Source organism: Pongo pygmaeus, chromosome 5 (assembly GCF_028885625.2).
Source record: "Pongo pygmaeus isolate AG05252 chromosome 5, NHGRI_mPonPyg2-v2.0_pri, whole genome shotgun sequence".
Taxonomy (NCBI): domain Eukaryota; kingdom Metazoa; phylum Chordata; class Mammalia; order Primates; family Hominidae; genus Pongo; species Pongo pygmaeus.
Genome location: NC_072378.2, coordinates 28,230,230 through 28,255,998, shown reverse-complemented (window position 1 = coordinate 28,255,998; position 25,769 = coordinate 28,230,230). Strand labels below are relative to the sequence as shown.

At 42.4% G+C, this 25,769-nt stretch overlaps 1 protein-coding gene across 23 annotated transcripts in view; it reads left to right on the top strand.

Moving 5' to 3' along the window:
- The window catches only part of LOC129038711 (zinc finger and SCAN domain-containing protein 31), a 31,106-nt gene extending 5,560 nt beyond the window's left edge, over positions 1-25,546 (top strand). The window contains exons 1-6 of one of the 23 annotated variants that reach the window (XM_054492083.2): positions 12,241-14,885; positions 17,859-17,967; positions 20,496-20,971; positions 22,741-22,891; positions 23,420-24,010; positions 25,477-25,546. In XM_054492083.2, the coding sequence (XP_054348058.1) occupies positions 20,591-20,971; positions 22,741-22,891; positions 23,420-24,010; positions 25,477-25,487 (1,134 nt within the window). In that variant the 5' untranslated portion in view covers positions 12,241-14,885; positions 17,859-17,967; positions 20,496-20,590 and the 3' untranslated portion in view covers positions 25,488-25,546. Of the gene's footprint in view, positions 1-12,240; positions 14,897-17,858; positions 17,968-20,495; positions 20,972-22,740; positions 22,892-23,419 lie in introns of those variants that run through there. The other 22 variants (XM_054492096.2, XM_054492090.1, XM_054492094.2 and 19 more) reach the window with 22 other exon arrangements.
- Positions 25,547-25,769: the final 223 nt, after the last annotated feature.

Below are 25,769 nucleotides of genomic sequence, written 5' to 3'. Positions count from 1 at the left end.
TAGAATCATTTTTTATGAGCTCAAGTAAAGCAAGATTTCTTTTAAACTGCACAAACATACAAACTATAAGGAAAACAATAAATAATAAATTTGACCTCATTAAAAATTAAAACTATATCAAAAGATACTAGAAACTAATGGAAAAGACAATTAAATTAAAAGGTTGGGAGAAGATATTTGCAACACATATAGTCAACAAAGGATCAGTCCACTGAATATATAATGAACATCTACAAATGAATAAGAGAGAAAAAAGCCAACAATCATACAGAAAAAAAATGGCAAAAAATATGCACAGGCAATTCCCAGAGAGGAATCTCGAATGACCAATAAACATAAGCACATATAGTTAATCATTAACAATTAAATAAAGGCAAATTTTAAATCATTTTATACCAACACCTGAGCAACAACATTTGCTGATAAGAATGTGAAAATTTTGAGACTGTCATACACAGTTGCTGGGACTATAAATCGGTACACTCATCTAAAAAAGCAATTTTGAAATATATAGTAAAGTTGAAATATATGGTAAACCTGAAAATGATACACACATTGGCCCAGCAGCTTCAAAGTACTTACCCTGTAGGAGCTCTTGTACATAAACAAAAATGTTAATTGACTAGTCTAGGCCAGACATAGCTTTAGATGCTCAGGATATAACAAGGGCAATAAAAGGTAAAGACCCCTGTTCTCATAGAGCTAATGTTCCAGGGGAGACTGAGCCAAAAATAAAAATAAAAATAAACAAAAACAAACAAAAGAATTAAGCAGAATAAATAAATATATAAACTGGAATAGAAGTTGATAATCACCGTGATTTTTAAAAAGGGGAAGGAGAGGAAGAAAAAGAAGAAAATCAGGGTAGAGAGATCAGAAGTCCTGGCATGAGAGGGGGCTAACTGCAATATAAATAAGATGGTGTAAGTCTAGTGACATTTTGGCCAAGATCTGAAGGAGATGAAGGAGTTAGCCCTATGCATATCTAAGGAAGAGTGTTCCTGGTAGAGGAAACAGCAAGCGAGCCAGATTGGCTGAGGTGTAGTGAACAAGAGAGGGTATCAGAGATAAGGTTACTCCAGGATTTTTAAGCAAGAATTTTACTGACCTGTGCTATCAGGAATAACACTCACGAGAAGTTAAAGAAATAGGGCTAGGCAGAGTAGTTGAACTGTGGTGCAGTTACAAGAGAGGCTCCAGCTGATCCTCTCAGGAGCTCAAGGGATGGGATAGTCCTTAAGAATTGCCTTGCCTTGATGTAAGGGGTATAAGGTGGAAGGAATGTAACCTTCTGTGAGGCAACTTTTTGACCAAGTTAAATTTCCAGAGACAGGATCAATTAAGAGACATCAGCTACCTACTCTCCTGTTTGTTTGGTATAGTAAGAAATGGAAATAACTATTCCAGAATTATTCTTTCTTTCTGAGGAAATTTATAAGAATAGATTAGTAGAAAGATTTACAGTTTCTAGTGTTGTAGCATATCTTAAAGTCATAAAGGATATTTACTGTCTCTCTCCTCTACTATCCATTCTGGATTCCCCTCGTCCTTTACTATCATCTTTGATCATTTAGGTAGTTTACCTGATAGGTGACCAAAACACTCTGGTAACTACGTTCCTCTCAATTGTGGCTGCTGCACTTGTCCATTTAATAATAAAGACTGTACCGGGGAGGCTGAGTGCCGTGGCTCACACCTGTAATCCCAGCACTTTGGGAGGCTGAGATAGGTGGATCACTTGAGGTCAGGAGTTCAAGACTAGCCTGGACAACATTGTGAAACCCCTTCTCTACTAAAACTACAAAAATTAGCGGGTGTAGTAGTGGGTGCCTGTAATCCCAGCTACTCAGGAGGCTGAGACATGAGAATTGCTTGAACCTGGGAGGCAGAGGTTGTAGTGAGCTGAGATCATGCCATTGCACACTGCACTCCAGTCTAGGAGACAAAGAGTGAGACTCAGTCTAAAAAAAAAGATTGTACTGAGGAGAAGCAAGAAGCAAGAGACAACCTAATGGATAACTTGAGTGACAAACTTCATTTTTCCCTGTCCCCACTGTGTAACAGCAGCCTTACCTTCTCTTGATATTGGAACCATCAACTTCTGCCAGGGTGATGACTCCTTTTCTTGTGTGCTGATGTCAGAAAAAGGAGGCAAAAAAATCTGTGTGGCAGCCCTACCTTTCCATTTACAGGGACTCCCTGTTTGTCATGGTGAAAGTGTTCTTCTAGGAACAAAGACTTTTGAACTCACGGAGCCTAGAATCAAGAGGGTACATAGAAAGCACATCTTTCCCTATGTGGGTCTCTAGGAGTAAGGGAATTCAGAGCACTTCTACCTCTACTTCTTTGTTCCCAGGCATGCATACTTGCATACTAGGAAACAAACACTACATAATAATTATTGTCTTAGGGTGTTTATACTTTGCTCTGGAGGATGTCACCCCATTGTTTCAGGGTATCATATGTAAGTTGGCACTTTATCTATGCTTTCAAAGGTTGTTCCATTGCTTTATCTGGCCAGCATGTTCCTGGTGGCTAAGTGTGTGATAGAACCAGTGGATCCCATGGTCATGTGCTCACTCCTACACCTCCTTTGAACCCATGTGAAGTTGTGCCAGATCCTATGTCAGTGGATCAATGATTCTGTATGTTCTTGGATAATAGTACTAGCTGAGTCCTGTGACCAGAAAAGGCAAACCCACAGCTAGAATATGTGTTAATTCTAGTCAAGATGAATCACTTGCCATGGATGGGATTGGTCCCCTCATGATGTTGTACCATATTAATACTCAATATTAATTTTTGTTGTAAGTAAGTTGGACATTCAGTTGTAGCCAGGCACCACTGAGCAGGGAGGGACCATGCTGTTAGGCATAGATAGCCTCCATCTCTGCTGCTATGTTTGCCTTGTCCGTGAGTCCATCCTGCCAGCACTGGGGTAGCTAATGATGGAGGCTGGTTAATATAAACCAGCAAGGTCATTCTGTCTGCTTATTTGTTCATTGCCTTTTCCATGGTGAATATTCTATAATGAGTTTTAATGTGTACCACAGAGATCTTTGGACTTTGTTCCCACTCTTACAGGTCCATCCACATGACTCTTTCCCAGACCTCTTTGTTTTCAATCTTCCAATCATTTTTCTTTTCTTTTCTTTTTTTTTTTTGAGACACAGTTTCACTGTGTTGCCCGGGTTGGAGTGCAATGGTGCAATCTCAGCTCACTGCAACCTCCGCCTCCTAGGTTCAAGCAATTCTTTTACCTCAGTCCCCTGTGTAGCTGGGACTACAGGCACATGCCACCATGCCTGGCTAATTTTTTCTTTTTTTTCTTTTTTTTTTTTTTGTAGTTTAACAGAGAATGGGTATCGCCATGTTGACCAGGCTGATCTGGAGTTCCCGACCTCAAGTGATCCACCTGCCTTGGCCTCCCAAAGTGCTGGGATTACAGGTGTGAGCCACCATATCTGGCCCAATTTTTTTCTTCTAGTTCCCTAAAAACCAGACAAGACATTTATCATTACCCTAAATGTACTATATATATTTTTACCTATAGCCATATAGATAACTAAGTGCACCTAACTAGGTGTACCATTCAAAACTCTGCCCACTGGGTGGAATTCCCTTGACTACTAATGCCAGGATCACATCTGAGAGGAGTTCTAAGATAGCCACCATCCATTTTCAGCCTTTACTAACATACCATGATACTTAATCCAAATAATCCAAACTCAGTATTTTTCCTCCTCTGTCAATTAATCATAAGGAACCTCCACCAACCACAACTATCACACACTCATATAGTCACAGGGATGAACTCAAAGATAGGTGCTAGTGCGGTTGAGATGGATGACAGGAACATGTGGGCCACCTACTCAGAAAGCTTATTTGTCCTCTAGTCCTGCACATGTCCAGCGCTGAACATACCACACACATCTTATGATGCACTGTTGCTGGACCCATTCAATCTGATATCTTGGTGGATCTGATAGAACTATAATAATTCTTCATTGAATATATCATTGAAGATATATTGGAACCATCAACTCCTGCCAGGGTAGTGACTCCTTTTCTTGTCTGCTGATGTCTTAGAAAAAGGAGGCCAAAAAACCCATGTGGCAGCCCTACCTTTACATTTACATCTTCATTGAATATATTTCCCTGCTTCTGTAGAAAATGTATCTTATCAAGGCCTCCAACATATCACATTTTGCTCATGTGGTCTGAATAATTATCAGTAGAGTGAACCAATATAACACCCTTAGACTTGTATCTTTAGTCCAGATCCCTTCTGACTATAATATGGTAAGGGGCAGGAGAGATAACATAGCCCCTGGGAAACAACCAGAAATGGAAACCTTTGTCCATCTTTTCATGCTTTTGTTCCTCCTTTCTAAGAGGGATGGAAAAGAATGCATTTACCAAATCAATGACTACACATTATGTACCTGAGGTCATATTAATCTGTTATAGAAAATATCCTGCATATAGGCCAGGCACGGTGGCTCACGCCTGTAATCCCAGCACTTTGGGAGGCTGAGGCGGGCGGATCATGAGGTCAGGAGATCAAGACTATCCTGGCTAACACGGTGAAACCCCGTTTCTACTAAACAAAATACAAAATATTAGCCAGGCGTGGTGGTTGGCATCTGTAGTCCCAGTAGGAGAATGGTGTGAACCCGGGAGGCTGAGCTTGCAGTGAGCCGAGATCCCGCGACTGCACTCCAGCCTGGGCGACAGAGCGAGACTCCGTCTGAAAAAAAAAAAGAAAAAAAAAAGAAAAGAAAACATGCAGCATATAGCATTGTAGCTGCAACTGGGGCCACTAGTTGGTTGAGTTTGCAGTAGTTAACTGTCATTCTTTAGAGTCTGCCTGGCTTTGTAGGGGGCTGGTGAGAAAAGGTGAGGGATGATCATATTTACCACCCTTGCATTCTTTTCATCTTTAAGATTGATATTAACCTTTCCATTCCCACTGGGATGCAAAAAATTTTTTTCTGAGTACTCTTTTGGTTGGGGAATGGGTAGCAGTTTCAGAAACTACCACTTGGCTTTTTCCAGTACGATAATTCTATAATAAACAGTAGCCCAAATGATCAATATGGGGTTACTCCAACTCAAATATGTTCATTCCAGTTTTATATTCAGAAATGAGAGAAATGATAAATGCAGGCAGAGAGTGTCTGTGGACCCAATATGAGCCTTATCTGGGCCAGAACTTCATTTCTTATCTGGCCCCTATGCGACCACATCCTAACAGGGGGCCACAATGACACTTTGAGTACCTAGGTATCAATGTCAACTCACACTGTGTAAAAGGTTCATCCTAAAAAGCTTTGGATATTCCCCTTTCTCTAATATATATCTAACTAAATAAATATCCTGGACTGCAGTCTCTCTGTAGAAGACTTGGAGAAATGTTCCATATACTATTTGGTTTAGTGCTACGTGGTCTTTCCTCTTGGGGACACAGCCAGTTCTGAGAACTAGCTCTAGTGCAAAAACTGCAGAAGGACTTGAGACTTTTTATTATGATAGTTGCCCTCAGCCTTATCACTTATCCCTGATTTTTAAAAAAGTACTATGGATCAAACAATAGCCATCTGTATATAAGCAACATCTCCCAGGGCCCTTGCCAGAATATTAAATCATAGTAGAGTGCCTCTATCTTGATACACTCTTTCTTATCCAACTTTATATATCAGATTCCTGTTGATCCAGCTCTCTTAGGATCCAATTCTATATGTGTGTTCCTAGGTTCTGACACTACATGTTGGCTAGGTCCTACTGCAACTTTGGTAGATAGTGTTTTTACTCCCTTTGCAGACCCAGTACTTATCTAGCCAGATTTTGCTGTGATGTAACCCTAGGAAGTAACGTAGTGTCCAGGTATGGTGATGGGGTGTGTCCTGAGCGGGCACATCATCTTCAAGCAGGTAGAGAACACTAGGGAGGAATGGGATACTTTTGAAGGTCCATAGGGTTCAGGAGAATCTGAGGAGTCAAGACTGTTTGGTGCTTTGGCCTAGATATCCCTATCCTAAATCACAGAGTTCCATTCCTTTCCAATTAGCTCTCTGGCATTAGCTTAGCAGGCTTGCTGGATGTGACATCTTTTCTCGAGCTCTGCCACACATTCAGTTGAGCCCCAGGCCTGATCCTCAGCCTTTGCTGCCCCTCTGGCTGAAGGAGACTCTTTATATGGTGCCAGGGATGTCTCTGAATTTTTCACTTTGCCTTACATTCATAATCACCCAATTCCATTGCCTTCTTCCAATGCATCTGTGGTCCTCAAAAACAGCTGTACTATTTCAAAGTCATTATAAATACATTTTCTACCTAAATTCTAAAAAAAATATTAGAAGAACATTCCTTCTAGGGCCTTTTGTGTTCCCACACATCTTACAGTGTATGCCAACAATGCAAAGCCCTGACCATTCTTTTGCCCACGCCATTTCTGAGGGTTGTTTATGCAGGTTGTAAGCTACCCCAACTTTTCTTTGTTTTTAGTGGCCCCCAGGCATCCAAACCATGACAGTTCCATCAGCTCTCCAAATGAGGTAAGATAGAAGCCAGTCCCTTGGGCCACCCTCCAAAGAGCCAGAACAGAGGATGCATGCTCCAATTTTTTCTTTCTCCCAAGGAAGAAGTCATAAGCCAGGACATTCTCTCCTAGCTCTGAGCTGTGCCCACTTGGGGGAAGGGCTGACATGAGTCCTATGGTCTGAAGTTTGTGTTCCCCCAAAATTCTTATGTTTAAACCTAGCCCCCAAGGTGATGGCATTAAAAGGTGAGGACTTTGGAGTGATTAGGTAATGAGAATTCTGCCCTCATGAATGGGGTTAGTGCCCTATAAGAAAAGGCTAGAGGGAGCCTGTTTGCCCCATCCACCAGAAGAGGACACATAGAAGGCACCATATCTATAAAGTAGAGAGAAGCTTTCACTCTATGCCAAATCTGCTATTGCCTTGACCTTGGACTTCTCAGCCTTCAGAACTGTGAGCAACAAATTTCTATTGTTTATAAATTACTCAATTTAAGGTATTTTGTTACAGCAGCCTGAATAGACTAAGACATTGTGTAAAGTGAAATTTCAATGTAGCTGTTTTGGCTTTGAGCTCACCTGGGGTACTGCAACTTTTTAACTTGATTCTGGAATTCTCATAAGGATATACTGATCCATATATAATTGTTAATCAGCGTTTCTGTAGGGGAACAGGGCTAGTACTTCCTATTCTGCCATCTTTCTCTTGTCATTCCTAACCCAGAATTTTAAATCCAGTGGAAATGTCCTTCAAAAATAAGAGTGAAATAAAGACACTTTCTATTAAATGAAAGCTGAAAAATACTTCTCCAGCAGACTTGCAACTGCACTGCAAGCCAACCAACCAAACCAAAACCAAAACCAAACCCTAAAGAAAAAAAAAACTTCAGGCTGAAGGGAAGTGATAGCTGGAAACTCAGATCTACAAGAAGGAATTAAGAGCATCAGAATGATGAATATGTATGTGAATATAAAAGCCTTGCTTTTTAGTTAATTTCCTTAAAAAACAAGTGATCATTTAAAGCAAAAATAGTATCATTTTAAGCTGGCAGTTGTAATGTACAGAGAAGTGAAATATATAAGAATAATACTACAAAAGATGGGTGTATTAGTCTGTTATCATGCTGCTATGAAGAAATACCCAAGACTGGGTAATTTATAAAGAGAGGAGGTTTAATTGACTCACAGTTCTGCATGGCTGGGGAGACCTCAGGAAACTTACAATCATGGCAGAAGGAGAAGCAACGTGTTCTTCTTCACATGGCAGCAGGAGAGAGAAGAAGAGAACAGAGTGAAGGGGGAAACCCCTTATAAAACCTCAGCTCTCATAAGACCTTAGTATCATGAGAATAGCAAGGAGAAAACTGCCCCCATGATTCAATTACTTCCCACTGGGTCCCTCCCACCACATGTGGGGATTATGGGAACAATTCAAGATGACATTTGGGTGGGGACACAGCGAAACCATATCAGTGGTCAAGAGCAAAGGAATAATAGTGTCATAAGTTTCTGTCCATATGTGAAATGTAAATTGTTAAATATGCAACTAAGACTAAAATGTGAAGTGATACAATATTATTTCCAATTAGGCTGTGATAAATTAAAGATGGGTGTTGTAATTACTGTAACAGCCATCAGATTCCTGTCTATTTCCACTGCAGCACTTATTCAGAAGTGGGTTTATGGTTAAGTCTATAAAGCGTAAGTGATTCTACATTTGCATGTTTCTTCAAATGCCCTGGCCTGGAATGATACCTAGCAATGTGTTTACATGGTTCATATGCTTGTAAAATTTGAGGGGAAAAAATGGATTCTACACTTGCAGTTTCTTCAAATGCCCTGGCCTGGAATGATACCTAGCAATGTGTTTACATGGTTCATATGCCTGCAAAATTTGAGGGGAAAAAATGGATATTTTAGGAACAGGTGTTTAAACTACTGTTTGTTTGTTTCCATTTCCGACTCCCCATCTCTTATTTTTCTCTTGTTGAGTGGCACTGAAATAACAATAGAGAATTTTAGCATCTGGTAAGGGGACACTATCTTAGAAATAAGTCATTTTAACTACAATTTGAAAAGATATTTTGGCATGATTTAAGCAATAAATGCTAAATTACAAAATGAAATAATTTATTAAAGAACTGAGAGCAAATTTAAATTTAAAAATTAATGGAGGCTAGGCGTGGTAGCTCATGCCTGTAATCCCAGCACATTGGAAGGCCGAGGTGGGCAGATCACCTGAGGTTAGGAGTTTGAGACCAGCCTGGCCAACACGGCAAAACCCCGTCTCTACTAAAAATACAAAATTAGCCAGGCGTGGTGGCGCATGCCTGTAATCCCAGATACTCAAGGTATGAGAATCACTTGAACCCGGGAGGCAGAGGTTGCAGTGAGCTGAGATCGAGCCACTGCACTCCATCCTGGGAAATAGAGCAAGACTCCTTCCCCACTCCCCTGCCAAAAAAAATTAATGGAATGTGAGAAACAAAAGAAATAAAGATAATAAAATCAATGGAAATTATTCTGACATCAGGAAGCAAATTATAACAAAAGAAACAATGTCAAATTATAGGAAATCAGCAACTCATTAAGAAAAAAAGCTAAACTTTGGATACAGTAAAAAATATCCTCTTGGATTAATTCTCTAGTGAAGAAAAGTGAATCACTGAACACATTGAAAAGAGATTTAAATTTCTTGCACATTTTACATAAAATACTGATATTGACAAAGACAACATAATATGGCATTGACAATGAGGACATCTAAGACCAACTAGTTAATGTGTCATCAACACAGAGATTCTCAGATTAGTCCTCACATAAAAAAATTTGAATGTCCTGAAATCTTGTAGCTCATAATTGAAAGAAACTTGATAGAAGTTTACTCAAATGTCAACAATTTTAAAAAGCTTTTGATCAGCTCTCCCTCTCCCCTCTCCTCTCTCCCCTCTCCCCTCTCTCCCCCCTTCTTTCTTCGGTCTCCCTCTGTTGCCGAGGCTGGATATATCCTGCCTCGGCCTGACAAGTGCCTGGGATTGCAGGCGCGCGCCGCCACGCCTGACTGGTTTTTGTATTTTTGGTGGAGACGGGGTTTCGCCGTGTTGACCGGGCTGGTCTCCAGCTCCTGACCTCGAGTGATCTGCCCGCCTCGGCCTCCGGAGGTGCTGGGATTGCAGACGGAGTCTCGCTCACTCAATGCTCAATGTTGCCCAGGTTGGAGCACAGTGGCGTGATCTCCGCTCGCTACAACCTCCACCTCCCAGCCGCCTGCCTTGGCCTCCCAAAGTCCTAAGATTACAGCCTCTGTCCTGCCACCACCTCGTCTAGGAAGTGAGGATCGTCTCTGCCTGGCCGCCCATCGTCTGGGATGTGAGGAGCCCCTCTGCCCGGCCGCCCTGTCTGGGAAGTGAGGAGCGCCTCTGCCCCGCCGCCATCTCCTATAGGAAGTGAGGAGCGTCTCCGCCTGGCCGCCCATCGTCTGGGATGTGAGGAGCGCCTCTGCCCCGTCTGGGATGTGAGGAGCGGCTAGGCCCAGCCACCCCGTCTGGGAGGTGAGGAGCGCGTCTGACCGGCCGCCACCCCGTCTGGGAGGAAGTGAGGAGCGCCTCTGCCCGGCTGCCCCGTCTGGGAAGTGAGGAGTGCCTCTACCTGGCCGCCCCGTCTGAGAAGTGAGGAGCGCCTCTGCCCGGCCGCCCCGTCTGAGAAGTGAGGAGCGCCTCTGCCCGGCCGCCCCGTCTGGGAAGTGAGGAGCGCCTGTACCTGGCCACCCCGTCTGGGAAGTGAGGAGCGCCTCTGCCCAGCTGCCCCGTCTGGGAAGTGAGGAGGGCCTCTGCCCGGCCGCCCCGTCTGGGAAGTGAGGAGCGCCTGTACCTGGCCACCCCGTCTGGGAAGTGAGGAGCGCCTCTGCCCGGCCGCCACCCTATCTGGGAGGAAGTGAGGAGGGCCTCTGCCCGGCCGCCCCGTCTGGGAAGTGAGGAGCGCCTGTACCTGGCCACCCCGTCTGGGAAGTGAGGAGCGCCTCTGCCCGGCCGCCACCCTATCTGGGAGGAAGTGAGGAGGGCCTCTGCCCGGCCGCCCCGTCTGGGAAGTGAGGAGCGCCTCTACCTGGCTGCCCTGTCTGGGAAGTGAGGAGCGCCTCTGCCCAGCTGCCCCGACTGGGAAGTGAGGAGAGCCTCTGCCCGGCCGCCCCTTCTGGGAGGTGAGGAGCGCCTCTGCCCGGCTGCCACCCCGTCTGGGAGGAAGTGAGGAGCGCCTCTGCCTGGCCGCCCCGTCTGGAAAGTGAGGAGCGCCTCTACCTGGCCACCCCGTCTGGGAAGTGAGGAGCGCCTCTGCCCGGCCGCCCATCGTCTGGGATGTGAGGAGCGCCTCTGCCCGGCCGCCCCGTCTGGGAGGTGTACCCAACAGCTCGGAAGAGACAGTGACCATCGAGAACGGGCCATGATGACGATGGCGGTTTTGTTGAAAAGAAAAGGGGGAAATTTGGGGAAAAGAAACAGAGATCAGATTGTTACTGTGTCTGTGTAGAAAGAAGTAGGCATAGGGGACTCCATTTTGTTCTGTACTAGGAGAAATTCTTCTGCCTTGGGATGCTGTTGATCCATGGCCTTGCCCCCAGTCCCCTGCTCTCTGAAATATGTGCTGTGTCAACTCAGGGTTAAATGGATTAAGGGCGGTGCAAGATGTTCTTTTGTTAAACAGATGCTTAAAGGCAGCATGCTCGTTAAGAGTCATCACCACTCCCTAATCTCAAGTACCCAGGGACACAAACATTGCCTAGGAAAACCAGAGACCTTTGTTCATGTGTTCATCTGCTGACCTTCTCTTCTCTATTATCCTATGACCCTGCCACATCCCCCTCTCCGAGAAACACCCAAGAATGATCAATAAATACTTAAAAAAAAAAAAAAAAAGCTTTTGATCAACCATGCTAGAGGAATGGCTACATTAACTTTTTATTCTTTCTAGAAAAATTTAAATTATGAAATTAACATACAAAGAAGCAGTCCAAGAACATAAAGCCAACAAATTAGGGGAGAGTTACTATAGAGGTGTCAGGCAGTTAAATAATAAAAATATTTTGTTATTTTTCTGATTTTTGTTTGTGATATTTGGAAGACTTTAAAATTTGTAGTATGGCTGGGTGTGGTGGCAGCAGCTCACACCTTTAATCCCAGCACTTTGGGAGGAAGAAGCAAGAGGATTGCTTGAGCACAGGAGTTTAAGGCTGCAGTGATCACACCACTCCACCCCAGCTTGGTTGACAGAACGAGACCCCATCTCAAAAAAAAATTGTAATGTGATGTAAAGAATGTATTTTCCATTCTATATTTATTTATTTATTTTTTGAGATGGGGTCTCCCTCTGTCACCCACGCTGGAATGCAGCGGCGCAATCTCAGCTCACTGAAAACTCCGCCTTCCAGGCTCAAGCAATCCTCCCACCTCAGACCCACAGGCATGTGCCACAATGCCTGGCTAATTTTTGTATTTTTGGTGGAGATGGGGTTTTGCCACGTTGCCCGGGCTGATCTTGAACTCCTGAGATTATGCAATCTGCCTGCCTCAGCCTCCCAATGTGCTAGGATTATAGGCGTGAACCACCATGCCTGGCCTATTTTCCATTCTAAATCTCCATTTTTTTTTTCTTTTTCCTTCATTTTATTTATTTGTTTATTTATTTATTTATTTAATTTTGGAGACAGGGTCTCAGTCTGTCACTCAAGCTAGAGTGCAGTGGCACGATCATGGCTACTGCAGCTGCTGATTCTCCCTGCTCAGCCTCCCCAGTAGCTGAGACTAATAGCATGAGTCACTGTGCCTGGATAATATTTTTTATTTTTTGCAGAGACAGAGTCTCACTATGTCACCCAGGCTTGTCTTGAACTCCTGGACTCAAGAGATCCTCCCATCTTGGCCTCTCAAAGTGTTGGGATTACAGGCGTGAGCTATTACACCTGACTTGAGTCTCCATTTTCATACCTATGTTTGTACTTGTAATTTTGAATTCCTTTTCTCAAATAGGGTCTCTTGAATTGTATAAGCTGGATCTCTCTCTGTCCGTATTCCTTGTTACATTATAAACCCCATAAGGATGAGGACCTTGTGTCCTTCATTATTATTATATCCAGCAAGCCCTTGGCACAAAGATTGCATTCAATGGGAATCTATATAATGACTGAATGAGTTGTAAAAAATCAATTCAACCTCTTAACATGTATTATCTGTCTTCTCTATTTCTATTGCTACTGCCTTGATTCAGGCCCTCACTCTCTCTACCCTGGATTCTTGTAGTAGTCTCCTAGCTGGTCTCCCTGCCTGTAGTTTCATTTCCTTACAGTCCATCCCCACGTGGCTGCCAAGATAACATTTCTAGATGTAAATTTGATCAGATTGCTCAAATTCCTTGGTTAGGGATCTGAAAAAAAGTAAGAGCTGGTGCCCCTGCCACATATACCACTCTCCAGTCATGCTGATCAGCTCAGTTCTTTGGATGTACCAAAGGATCTCATCCCAGTTCTGCTTTTGTACATTTGATTCCCTCTCCCAGAAATTTATTTCCTTTGCTCCTTTTCCAGTGTACGCTGGCAGATTCCCGCTGCTTCTTGTTTTGCCCCATACACAAACTAATACATACATTTATTTCCTACATACGTACTTAGCATGTTCCAGAGGCTATTCTCATCGATTTACAAGCACTTATTTTATTTTACTTCATTTCACATGCACGTCTGTTTTACGTAGTTACTTGTTTACACGCTCTTCTTCTAGACTTTGGGATTCCAAAGACAGAGGTTTGAGTGTAAAACACAAAATAACAAAACCACAACAAAAACAACTCTGTATTCTCGGTCCCACCATTACCATCTCTCCTTTGTGATGTCAAAGAGACCAGAGGAAGTGGACAGACTCGGGGAAGAATAGATAAGTATTACAGACAGAAAAAGTAGGAAGTCCCTTCTGTGAGGACTAACAATAATGATGTCATTTTACAACCTTGATGACTGTGTTCTCAAGAAACAAAGCAAATATCAACCGCGTCCATAGCTTCAACAGAGCATAACAGCTCTAACCTCAACAGAGCCTAACGGCCCTAACCACATCTTTCCCCAGTTGGAAAGTCTCCAAACAGTTCCAACTAGCCAGCACTTCCCCAACCCCTCCCCAGTAGAAACTTTATTATAAAAGCCTCAGCTTGTAAGCGATCAGGATCTCAGCCAGATTCCTAACTGGAACTCTTCGCAGGCTTTTCCTGTAAATAAACCTGTTTGGCCGTGGAATTGCCTCCTGTTACTCGCTCTCTACGTTTGTGTCTTCCTAACACCTTCCGGCTCTAATGTTTTGCGTCTCGATGACCATCTAACTGCTAAATGCTGGGGACCGCTCCCCATAGAAATCCCTCGCCGGATTTCTCCGCCTCGCACCCAGTGCGACTGGGATTTTTGGCCCCGGGGTTTGCAATAAGGGAGTCACCAAGATGCAGCCACCTCTGGAATTCCTAGAAAGGAAAGAGTTGCCTGGCTTCAGCCAGTGGGCTCAGAACGGCTGACGCATTTCCGGCCTTTGCGGTTGATCGGTCATTGGGGTGCTGCAGCCCCGCCACCTGTTCCGTAGCTTCCCGGTGCCCCGAAGGTGAGTCTTGGCCCCTGGTCGCGACCCGCCAGGTTCCCAGAAGATTTCAGGTCTGTGCCTTGGAGTAGGCGGGGAGGGAACGTCTGCGCAGGCGTGACCCCCGCCCCTACACATTCTCTGGCCTGAAGCCCCCGTGGAGTAGGGTGGAGGTCTTGCCCCTTATCCTGACGATTAAACAGTCTTTCTTTGTCTGAGATAACGCCGGGAGTTCTTTGTCCTGCCTCCAAGACGATTAAGGAAAGCATACAGAAAGGTGAGGTTAGAGCGAAAGTTTAATAAGCGAAAGGAAAAAGCTCTCAGCCAGCAGAGAGGGGGTCCCGACCGGGAGTACCTACTATGGGGCCCGTTCTGGGGTTTTTATGGACTGGAAAGGAGAGGGAATGCGCTTAGTCTGCGGGCTGTCCTGGCTAACGCTTGACTCAGTTTGGTCCGGGACCAATCAGGAGCTGAAATGATGATTCATAGCTGCTGCTTAGCTTGGCCCAGGACCTATCAGAAGCTGAAGTGAAAGTTTGGCCCCGGACCAATCAGGGGCTGAGGTGATGATTCACAGAAGCTGGGCTTATAGTCCTAATAAAGGACAGTAGAGCGCCTGCCGGAACCTACCAGAGCCCACCGTGCCCATACCCACAAAAGGAGAAGAAACTTTTCCTGGGAACCTGCTGACTATACAAAGGACAAAGGCATTATGTGCCAAGCCTTGTTCCCTTATCTGAGTGAGCTGGAGGTTCTGTGCAAGTTTTTATCCAAATGGGCCCGAGGTTTTTCTATCTATGCAGCCGTGGGCATATCTCTAGGCACAACACCCTGTGCTAGTTCCCTTATCGGTGCCTGCAACCTGATTTTTTCCCCAGGCTTAGTTTTATGTTATGTGGGGATAAGACACTAAACCATGGGCGGGGGCGGGCTCTCCAGGGACCCTTCCCTTGCTATCTACCTAAGGCAAGCTAGGTAGCTCCTTTCACAGGGTGGTGGGAGAGACCCCTAGAGAGGTCGGAGTTTTGCGGCGAAACCGAGGTCCAGAGGTAGAGAAGGGTCTCTCCCTGTCAAAAGCCTTATTTCCTATATACACGTAACTTTTATTTAATAAGTCAACATTATGCAATGTTTGTCGCATATAATGTTTTCCTTAAATATTGTAAAAACCACCAACCTCATAACTTGTCACCTCTAGTTTCTAATGCATCTCTAAAAATTAGGGACATTTCCCTACATAACCACAAGATTATTAGCACACCCAACTAAGTGTAGGCGCTTCACCTGACACCTAGTTCATGTTTAAATCCCTCCACCCCCTGTTGTCCCACAGATGTCTTTTACACCTGTTTGTACCCACTAGGATCCAATCATAGACCACTCACTGCATGTAGTTAAGTCTTAACCTAGGGCAATTTTACTCTTTGCCTCCCTTCCTCCCATCCCATTGCCTTGTTGAAAAGGAGGCTCTTCCAGTCTTCCTGTAGTGCATCCCCATTTCTGGATTTGACTGTTTCCTCCTGGTATTTAAAGTCTTCTTCTGTTTTCTTGTCATCGTAATTGGTCATCCTTTGGGACTTATTTTACAACACAGATGATTTGTGATTTACATGATCTCTTTGTTGCTGTTGCTAATTATGCTGATGTGAATGAAAACATTCTCATGAATGAAAACATTCTCTTTTATGCTCTTTCTGCCATGTTTTTATTTCAATGAAGGACAGTGGGGACACATCAAACTCTGCATTGTTTCACTCTTTGCTGTCTGACACCTCATAAACACTTAGTAAATATATGTGAAATGAATTCCTTTGTGGATTACAGGCAATGCATAGAAACTTAATCTTGTATTTAGGATGAGCTCTTCCACTTCCTCCAGGAGTATACCTTGTATACATTTTTTAAATTATGGCTTTTATTTTATTGTATTGTAACTATATCCTCATGAGCTATAAACACCTGTGTATTCCAAGCTCTTAGCTCAGCTCCATAAATTGATTGTCCAGTGACTGAACTGCTTTTACAAAGGTTAAGCTGTTTCTCCTTTCACTTGTACAGTAACATCTAAACTAAGTGGAAGTCTTTCTAGATTCAGTGCAATAGTCTTCACCCCCTCCACTTTACCCTTTTTTCAACTCTTGCCTCTTCTGCTTCTACCCTCGCTTTCTGCTTCCACTTTTGCCTCTACCCTCATTCCCTCAGCTCATTCTCCATCCAGTAGCAGAGCTTCTCAGTACATAATTCAGCCTTGTCACTTCCTTTCTTAAAGCCTTCAGTGGTTTCTCATTGCATTTATAAAATCCTAACTCCTATGCCCTACATGATCTGACTCCTGCTTGGCTTGCCAGCCTAATATTTTGCCACTCTTCTCCCACATGACTGTAGACACTCCAGCCTCCTTTCCTGTCTTTGATGGCAGCATGCACTTCCTCAGGGCCTTTGGATAGTCCAGAGTGCTCTTCCCCTCCCTCATCCCTATTCTGTATGGCTCACTTCTTTTGCACTTAAGGGCTCAGCTTAAATGTTACCTCCCCTCCCACTACCCCATCTAAATAGGCTGTCCATTTATTTGGTAACTCAGTGCCTAGTTTATTATCTTCATAGTAATCATCATAACTCATAATTATTTTATTTGCCTCCTTACTTATTTTTGTTGTTGCTTTTATTTTCGGTTTGTCTTCCCTGTTAAAATGTATGCTCCAGCAAAACAGGGCCTGGTCCCGTCTTTTTCACCATTGTAGCCCTAGTGTCCAGCCAAGTACCTGGTATGTTATGGGTGCTCAATGAACATTTATTGAGTAAATGAGCAAATAAATGGGTTAGTTACTAGTAGTGAGTCTCTCCTTGTCCCTTGCCTCCTGGGCCTTAGTTGCTGATAAAGTCATAAGTTGAGTCAGCAGTCAACTGCCTTTTATTTTTCTGTCTCCCTTTCATGAGTGTGGAAGTCCACTGCAGGTCCTGGCATGAAACAGTGAGCCTGGTTCCCTACAACCTGAGACACACCACATTTAATCCCCCAGGAGTTGAATTCTAGGATGTCTTTGTTTCTGCAGTCAAGTCATCAACTCCACTAACTACTCAGTGTTTCTGTTTCTGGTCCACTGAGATTTTTGTCTTGTATCTGTAGCTGGCCATGTCTTTCTCTTTATCCCCTTTTATATATCATTTCCCAGTGCCAAATGTTTGGAGTCAATTGGTAATTAATCATAAATTGGCCTGTTTCATATCACCCTGGAAATCTGAATCCAATCTTTAACGTTGCTTTTCAGCTGTTGTTGGGATGTTCAGGGGGATACCCCTGGTGGTATCTAGAGATGGCTTCAGTACACAAATGGGAGGTCACCACTGGTCACAGTCTGTCCTGGATTTTCTTGAATATTTCTTCTAGTATTTTCAACTGTCTACTGAGTATTAACATATGAAGTCAATATTTTATTTTGTTGGGTCTATTTCCTCTATGAAATGAAGATATTCAATTTACTAATACTACTTTACTAATAATACCTGCTCATTGATATTTATGTAATAATTGCTGTGGGCCAGGTACTGCACTGAGCTTTTTGTATGCATTACCTTGTATAATCATAACACCTATAAGAGAAGTACTACAGTCATTAACGCTTAGAGAGGCCACAGGATTTGAACATTATTCACTGTACTGCAGTGCTTCAGTAAAGATCATTTTAAATAGCTTATTCCATTTAATTCGTCAGATGTCTATCAAGTATTTGTTCCCTGCTAGGATATCAGATGACACCAAATTTGCAGTTAATCAAATAAATCAGGTAAACAAAACATTGAAGATGCGTTCATAATTTTGTGGTAAGTCCAGACTTCTAAGTCTTCTAGCATTTTAAAAATAAGAAGTGTCTGTAATCTGTAGCAGTTTGGGAGAGGAGATAGGAAGAGATGGGAGGACTGGCTGGGAACATAGGGTAATGCATATACATCCTGGGAACGGGTGGTTTGGGGGTCAAAAAGAAAGAGTGTATTTTCCCTTCTGTGTTCCTTTCCCTGTCCTTACCATGGCTTGATGAAGTGAAAGGGGACATAGGAGGGGAGAATATATTTATTTGCCCAGAAAACATTTATGGAGCACTGACAGTGGGCCAGGCACTGTGCTATGCATTAAGGATAAAGACAGTTCATGGTGGCATAAGACCAGGAGGTAAATCCTAAGCACCAATTATGGGGAGAGGAATACAATTGATAGAGAAATACTCCACCTGTGGCTTTGGGTATGTGAGAGATTGCCTGTAGTGATCCAGAAAACAAAAAACAAAAAAAGCCAACTGTTTCTCCATGGTTTCTCAATAGCATTAAAGTGCAGAACGCATATTTGCAGAACAATTTTTGCCTATAAACCTAAGGCCATGAGAAGCTACATGTTTAATGATAATGCAATCTAATACAAATTCATAATTAGAAATTTTCAGACTTTCAGTCTTCTGCACTGAAGACTCAACAAACCAAATTACCAGATGCTACAGTAAGGAGTAAAAAGATATACATTTGGCACTGGACATTGACAAAGAATAAATGCCATGATCTTTGTAACTCTTCAAATTCTCAATTCTGTAACATCATTTTATGTGAATATTTTATTAAGGTTTGTCTTTCCCATGGTAAATACCATAAAGGTAGGGACTTTTCCTTTCACTATTTTGAACTAAGCACCTCACACTATTCCAGACACCTAATAGACACATAATATTGGAATGAATGGAATAAATGCATTTTCACCCAATAAAGTGTAACTGAAAAACTTCCAAGTGCTCTCAGACCTTAATAATTCAATTAGCATTGGGCAAAAATCATATAAAATTAAATTACACCACTAAAGTCAACATCGTATCAGTTTAACTACCATTAAACTTCCCAACTTAAATGGCCACAACCTTGCAACATATTCTTACCATTTCCATCCTGAATCTTACTCAATATTTTCTAAAAATACAGATCTAACACCATGACAATGAAATAAAAGCCTTGATGCCTCTCAGTTTTCCATAAAGTCTAACGTCTAAGCCTAGAGTTGAAGGCCATTTTCTATCCCATATAATGCATCTTTCTAACCTCATCTCCTCTCACATTTTTATCCACAACCCATATTCTATAGTTCAGCTTTGCCTGTCTTTATTGCCATTGTGTGTGCTCTTAAATACCTTTCCTCCTGTTGTTTGCTTGATTTATGATGCCAGATACCTTCCTTTCTCTGCCTGATAAATTCCTTTTCATGATTTTAGCCTAATTCAAGTGTACTTTCCCCTAAGTCATATTCTTTCAATATTCCATACCCTGTCAGAAATTCTTTTTTCTATTCTTTACTCCCTGAATATTCTGGTGAGGCCTCTATTATAGCATTCATCATCTGATATTATAGCTTATTTTATATATCCTGTTCTCCTCCTAGAGCTACCATATACATATATTGCCCAGGCTTTTAAATCGCTTCTACAGACTGAATTTCCCTTATCCAAAATGCTTGAGACCAGAGTGTTTTGGATTTCAGATTTTTCTGGATTTTGGAATATTTGCATTATATTTAACAGTTGAACATCTCTAATCTGAAAATCTGAAATATGAAATGCTCCAATGAGCATTTCCTTTTAGCATCATGTCTATGCTCAAAAAGTAAATATCTCTTGCTTTTTTTATTCCGCAGTTACCTAATTCTGCTTCCCAGAGGTTCACCCTTCTATATCAGTTATCTGTTGCCATAATAATGTGGTATAATAAATAGCCACAAAACGTTGGTGGCATATAGTGATAAACTTATGTTTAGCACATAAGTATATGGGGCACAGCTTACTTGGGGTGGGCAGGCCCTATTTATACATCTGCATTCAGCAGCTCTGCAGACCTCAGGCTAGGCCTGCTCACATGTCTGGCAGTTAGCTGGCTGTCAGCTAATCTAGGATGGTCTCATCTGCTCCACTGGGGTGATCTGGCTCTGTCCTGCATGTCTCTTATCATCTGAAAGATATCCTTCTTCTGGCCATTTCAGAGGGCAAAAGTAAGCAAACCCAGTCACATAAGTACGTTCAAACCTCTGCATTCATCACGTTTGCTAATATCATTGGCAAAATCAAGTCATATTGTTGAATACAGTGTCACAATGGAAGGGCACTGCAAAATATTAATACATGGCTATAGGGAAGGAGGAAGAATTGAGGCCATTAACATACTCTGCCATAGCCTTTTCCCAGTTGCTAAACATATGTAAGTCAGTAAGTATATATACATTTTATTAACATAAATTATAGAATACCATTCATGTTTCCATACTTTGCTTTTTTCCCCACTACTTTATGATTTATTTCCATTAATATATAATGCTCTATCATCAGGTGTCTTCTCGTAAGGAAGATTAAATCAGAAAATTTTAAATCACAGTTTTCCCTTCACTTAAAGCCAGAGTAAGCCTTCTAAATTAACCCCAGGAATGGCTTCAACAGAGGAACAGTATGATCTTAAGATTGTGAAAGTGGAGGAAGACCTTATCTGGGACCAAGAAACCCACCTTCGAGGGAACAACTTTTCTGGCCAAGAAGCCTCCCGACAACTTTTTAGGCAGTTTTGTTACCAAGAGACTCCTGGTCCCCGAGAAGCTCTGAGCCGGCTCCGAGAACTCTGTCGTCAGTGGCTAAGGCCAGAAATCCATACCAAAGAGCAAATCTTGGAGCTGCTGGTGCTGGAGCAGTTCCTGACTATCCTGCCTGAGGAGCTCCAGGCCTGGGTGCGGGAGCACCATCCGGAGAGTGGGGAGGAGGCTGTGGCTGTAGTTGAAGATCTGGAACAAGAGCTTAGTGAGCCAGGGAACCAGGTGAGAGGAGAAAGATGGACTTCTAGACATTAAATACTAAATGAAAGGTGGGGTTTGGTGACACAGGTTGGCTGGCTATATCTATATGTATTAGTTCTCTGTTGTGTAACAAATTACCCCTAAACCTTAATGACCAATACTACAGTCATCTGATGACAAGACTCAGGTGGGCAGATCCACTTCCAAGATGGTTTACTGGTACAATTGTTGGTAGGGGGCCTCAGCTACTCACTGGCTGTTGGCAGGAGGTCTTAGTTCTTTACCACGTTGGTACTCTTCACAGGGCTGCTTGAGTGCCCTCACAACATGTCAGGTGGCTTCCTCCAGAGAGGAGAAGGAGAGAAAGAGAGAGAAAGGAAAAAGCCACAGTGCTTTTTTGTTGTGGGAAATCAGGGACCCCAAACGGAGGGACCAGCTGAAGCCATGGCAGAAGAACACAGATTGTGAAGATTTCATGGACATTTATTAGTTCCCCAAATTAATACTTTTGTATTTTCTTATGCCTGTCTTTACTGCAATCTCTAAACATAAATTGTACAGATTTCATGGACACTTATCACTTCCCCAATCAATACCCTTGTGATTTCCTATGCCTGTCTTTACTTCAATCTCTTAATCCTGTCAGCTGAGGAGGATGTATATTGCCTCAGGACCCTGTAATAATTGCATTAACTGCACAAATTGTACAGCATGTGTGTCTGAGCAATATGAAATGTGGGCACCTTGAAAAAAGAACAGGATAACAGCAATTGTTCAGGGAATAAGAGAGATAACCTTAAACTCTGACCCACGGTGAGCTGGGCGGAACAGAGCCATATTTCTCTTCTTTCAAAAGCAAATGGGAGAAATATCACTGAATTCTTTTTCTCAGCAAGGAACATCCCTGAGAAAGAGAATGTGCGCCTGGGGGTAGGTCTCTGAACTGGCCCCCCTGGGCATAGCCATCTCTTATGGTCGAGACTGCCGGGGTGAAATAGACCCCAGTCTCCCATAGCGCTCCCAGGCTTATTAGGAAGAGGAAATTCCCGCCTAATAAATTTTGGTCAGACCGGTTGATCTCAAAAACCCTGTCTCCTGATAAAATGTTATCAATGACAATGGTGCCTGAAACTTCATTAGCAATTTTAATTTTGCCTCGGTCCTGTGGTCCTGTGATCTCACCCTGCCTCCACTTGCCTTGTGATATTCTATTACCTTGTAAAGTACTTGATTTCTGCGACCCACACCTATTCGCACACTCCCTCCCCTTTTGAAAATCCCTAATAAAATCTTGCTGGTTTTTGTGGCTTGTGGGGCATCACGGAACCTACTGACATGTGATGTCTCCCCCGGATGCCCAGCTTTAAAATTTCTCTCTTTTGTACTCTGTCCCTTTATTTCTCAAGCTGGCTGACACTTAAGGAAAATAGAAAAGAACCTACATGAATATCGGGGCAGATTCCCCGATACTTTTTATGACTCAGAAGTTATATACCATCTCTTCTGCCTCACTTTCTATTCAGTAGAGTTGAGCTATCAAGTACAGTCCACATTCAGGGGGTTGGGGGCAGGCAGTTAGATTCTACCTGGTAGATTTATTTTAAACCACCACACTTGATTGGGCCACTCTTCCCTGTTTTGCTTTTGGGTAATGAATTAAACTCTGGTCCTTCCACTGTGACATCTCTCTAGAAAATGTTTCATATAGTTCCATGTGATATCTTTCATTTAGTATTAGCTTGGACTCCTATAATCTCCCTCTTTAACCAAATATGCCTACCTGCCTTCAGGCTCCAGACCATGAACATGGACATTCTGAAGTGCTCTTGGAGGATGCGGAACATCTGAAGGTCAAGCAGGAACCAACAGACATCCAGCTTCAGCCTATGGTGACACAGCTCAAATATGAATCTTTTCACCTCCACCAATTTCAAGAACAAGGTAAGGATTTTGACAGGTCCCTTCAGGAGATCTCTGGTGGGTCTATACAGGGCAATAGTTAAGACTGTGGACTCTGGGGCTAAATTGCCTGGGTTGGAATTTAAATGCTGCGTTTAATAGCTCTGTGACAATAGACAAGTCAGGTAACCTCCCTGTGCCTTCAGTTTATGCATATTTGAAGTGGGGATAATCGTAGCAGGTCAGTCACAGAGTCATTTGAGATTTAATAAGTTAACATATGTAAAACACTTCGAACAGTGCCTGCCTTGTAATGAATATAATATAGTGCCTTTTTATGTACATCCTCACTGGGAGTCTCTGGGTGCTCCCTCCAGCCATTTTAGCAGTGCTGATGACCCCTTACTCTACTAGCCTAAACATCCCTGTTTAACCCAACCCCCTCCTTAACTGATAGTTCTTCATTCCTAGAACATGTCTGTTTGATATCGATCTTTCTATTTCCATCCTATGATTGTATTCTTTCATAAAGGAAAGAGATTATATTGTTTGGTCCATTTATTATTCCAGATGGTGAAAGTATACCTGAGAACCAGGAGTTGGCATCAAAGCAAGAAATGTTAAAAGAAATGGAACATTTGGGGGATAGCAGACTCCAAAGAGATGTATCTTTGGATTCTAAGTACAGAGAAACTTGTAAACAAGACAGCAAGGCAGAAAAGCAGCAGGCACATTCCACTGGAGAGAGACGCCACAGGTGCAATGAATGTGGGAAAAGCTTCACTAAGAGTTCAGTACTCATTGAGCACCAGAGAATCCACACTGGGGAGAAGCCATATGAATGTGAAGAATGTGGGAAGGCCTTCAGCCGAAGGTCAAGCCTGAATGAACATCGGCGGAGCCACACTGGAGAGAAACCCTATCAATGTAAGGAGTGTGGGAAAGCCTTCAGTGCCAGCAATGGCCTCACTCGACACAGAAGAATCCACACAGGGGAAAAACCATATGAATGCAAAGTGTGTGGGAAGGCTTTCCTCCTCAGTTCATGCCTTGTTCAGCATCAGAGGATACACACTGGAGAGAAGCGCTATCAGTGTCGTGAGTGTGGCAAAGCCTTCATTCAGAATGCAGGGCTTTTCCAGCATCTCCGAGTCCACACTGGTGAGAAACCCTATCAGTGCAGTCAGTGCAGTAAACTCTTTAGTAAGCGGACGCTTCTTAAGAAACATCAGAAAATCCACACTGGAGAGAGACCATGAGTGTGATGAGTTTGGGAAAGCCTTCAGTCATCATTGCAACCTTATTAGGCATTTTAGAATCTATACTGTTCCAGCAGAACTGGACTAATTCTATGGACCCTCAGACTCCTAAATGGGGCCATCTTGGAAAGTAAGATTTTCAAGTGGCTTATTCTGTTCTTATAAAATTTATTTTGTATTGCATTGAACCAGTTGTCTACAAACCACGTGTTGGTGTCTCCTGTGTGGATGACTGTGATTGTAGGGGGTTGCTGGGTGGCCTTCTTATTCCCTATCCTTTGGTCCATTTCTTATGATTTCCTTTAAAGGGACCAAATCTTATCTGGAAATAAATTGTTATGGAGAGGCTGTTTTTGAGCAATACTGCATATTGAACAATTCTAAAAGACCAGTATCTATGTATACTTTTTAAAAAAAGATTGGCTAAGATCAAAGGATATTCAGAGGTGCATCTTTTTCTGTAAGAGTGATGTTTTAAACAAACGTAAGGTTTTGGGGAATAAGAATCGTCCACATTCCCACAGGAAATCATTGCTATGGTCTCCCCTAGGAATGTGATAGATAGCTTCTATAATTATGCAGCATTATCCGTGGTATGAAACCTCTAGTTTTAATGGTTTAGAAATCTGTGTCTCATTTCATATCTAACTGATGTTTTTGATATGAATCATCAATATATATGTTGATATCATATGAGTTCATATAAGTTTGATATGAATCATCAACATAGTATATACATATCAACATAACTATGTTGATGATTCATATCAAATTCTCAATGCAGGTCATTACTGTATTTAAGTTTTCCATTTTTGTTACAAATAATAAGTAAGATGATACTTTAAAATCTCTATTCTTCACAAGGTACCTCTTTAATTCATAGCCTTTTATGTCAGCATTATTCTTCTTTTGGGGGTTGGTCAGCAACTTTGAGTGCCATTGCAAGCAGCATCATTTAAGTAGTTTTATAAAGAAAAGAAGTCTGCTATCTTGGGCAGCTTGCTGCTTACTGGGGAGGCCAGCATGCTTAGACATTTATTGTCAGGGTTAAATATATGCTCTGGCACCAAGTTCAAATCTTTCCTCCCCATTTGTGAGCTGTGGGACTTTAGGCAACTTATCTAAATGCTGCTATGCTATAGTCTCCCCACCTGTAAAACAGAGGATGATACCAGTACCTTCCTCATAGGGTACATAAGATTAAATAAATACAAACTTGTACTTAAAATGTAGCTCTCAATAAATGTGCATTATGATTTACATAAGAAATAATAGCATTTAACAAGTGCAGGTAGAATTTTAAGTATCATGTTAAAATTAGGATACGAAATGCCTCTGCTGACATTCTTGTTACTCTTTTCTCCACAGTCAAAACCTGAATCAGAATATTTCAAAAGAGAGGAAATAAAAGTTCAGCTTAAAACTGTTTTGCCCTAAACCTTTGTCTTTGAAGTTTATTTTTAAAGCGTTAAAGAATACATACGTGTGTGTGTATTTTTTTTTCCTCATGGCTTAGGAACCATAAACAATTCTTTAAAAGTCACTTACTATTTTATTTGTCAATAGAACAATTAGCAATTAGCTGAATTCAGATTTTCTGGAATAGTGTTTATGAAATTTTATAATACCTACAAATCACTTGAGATCTTGTTAAAATGCGG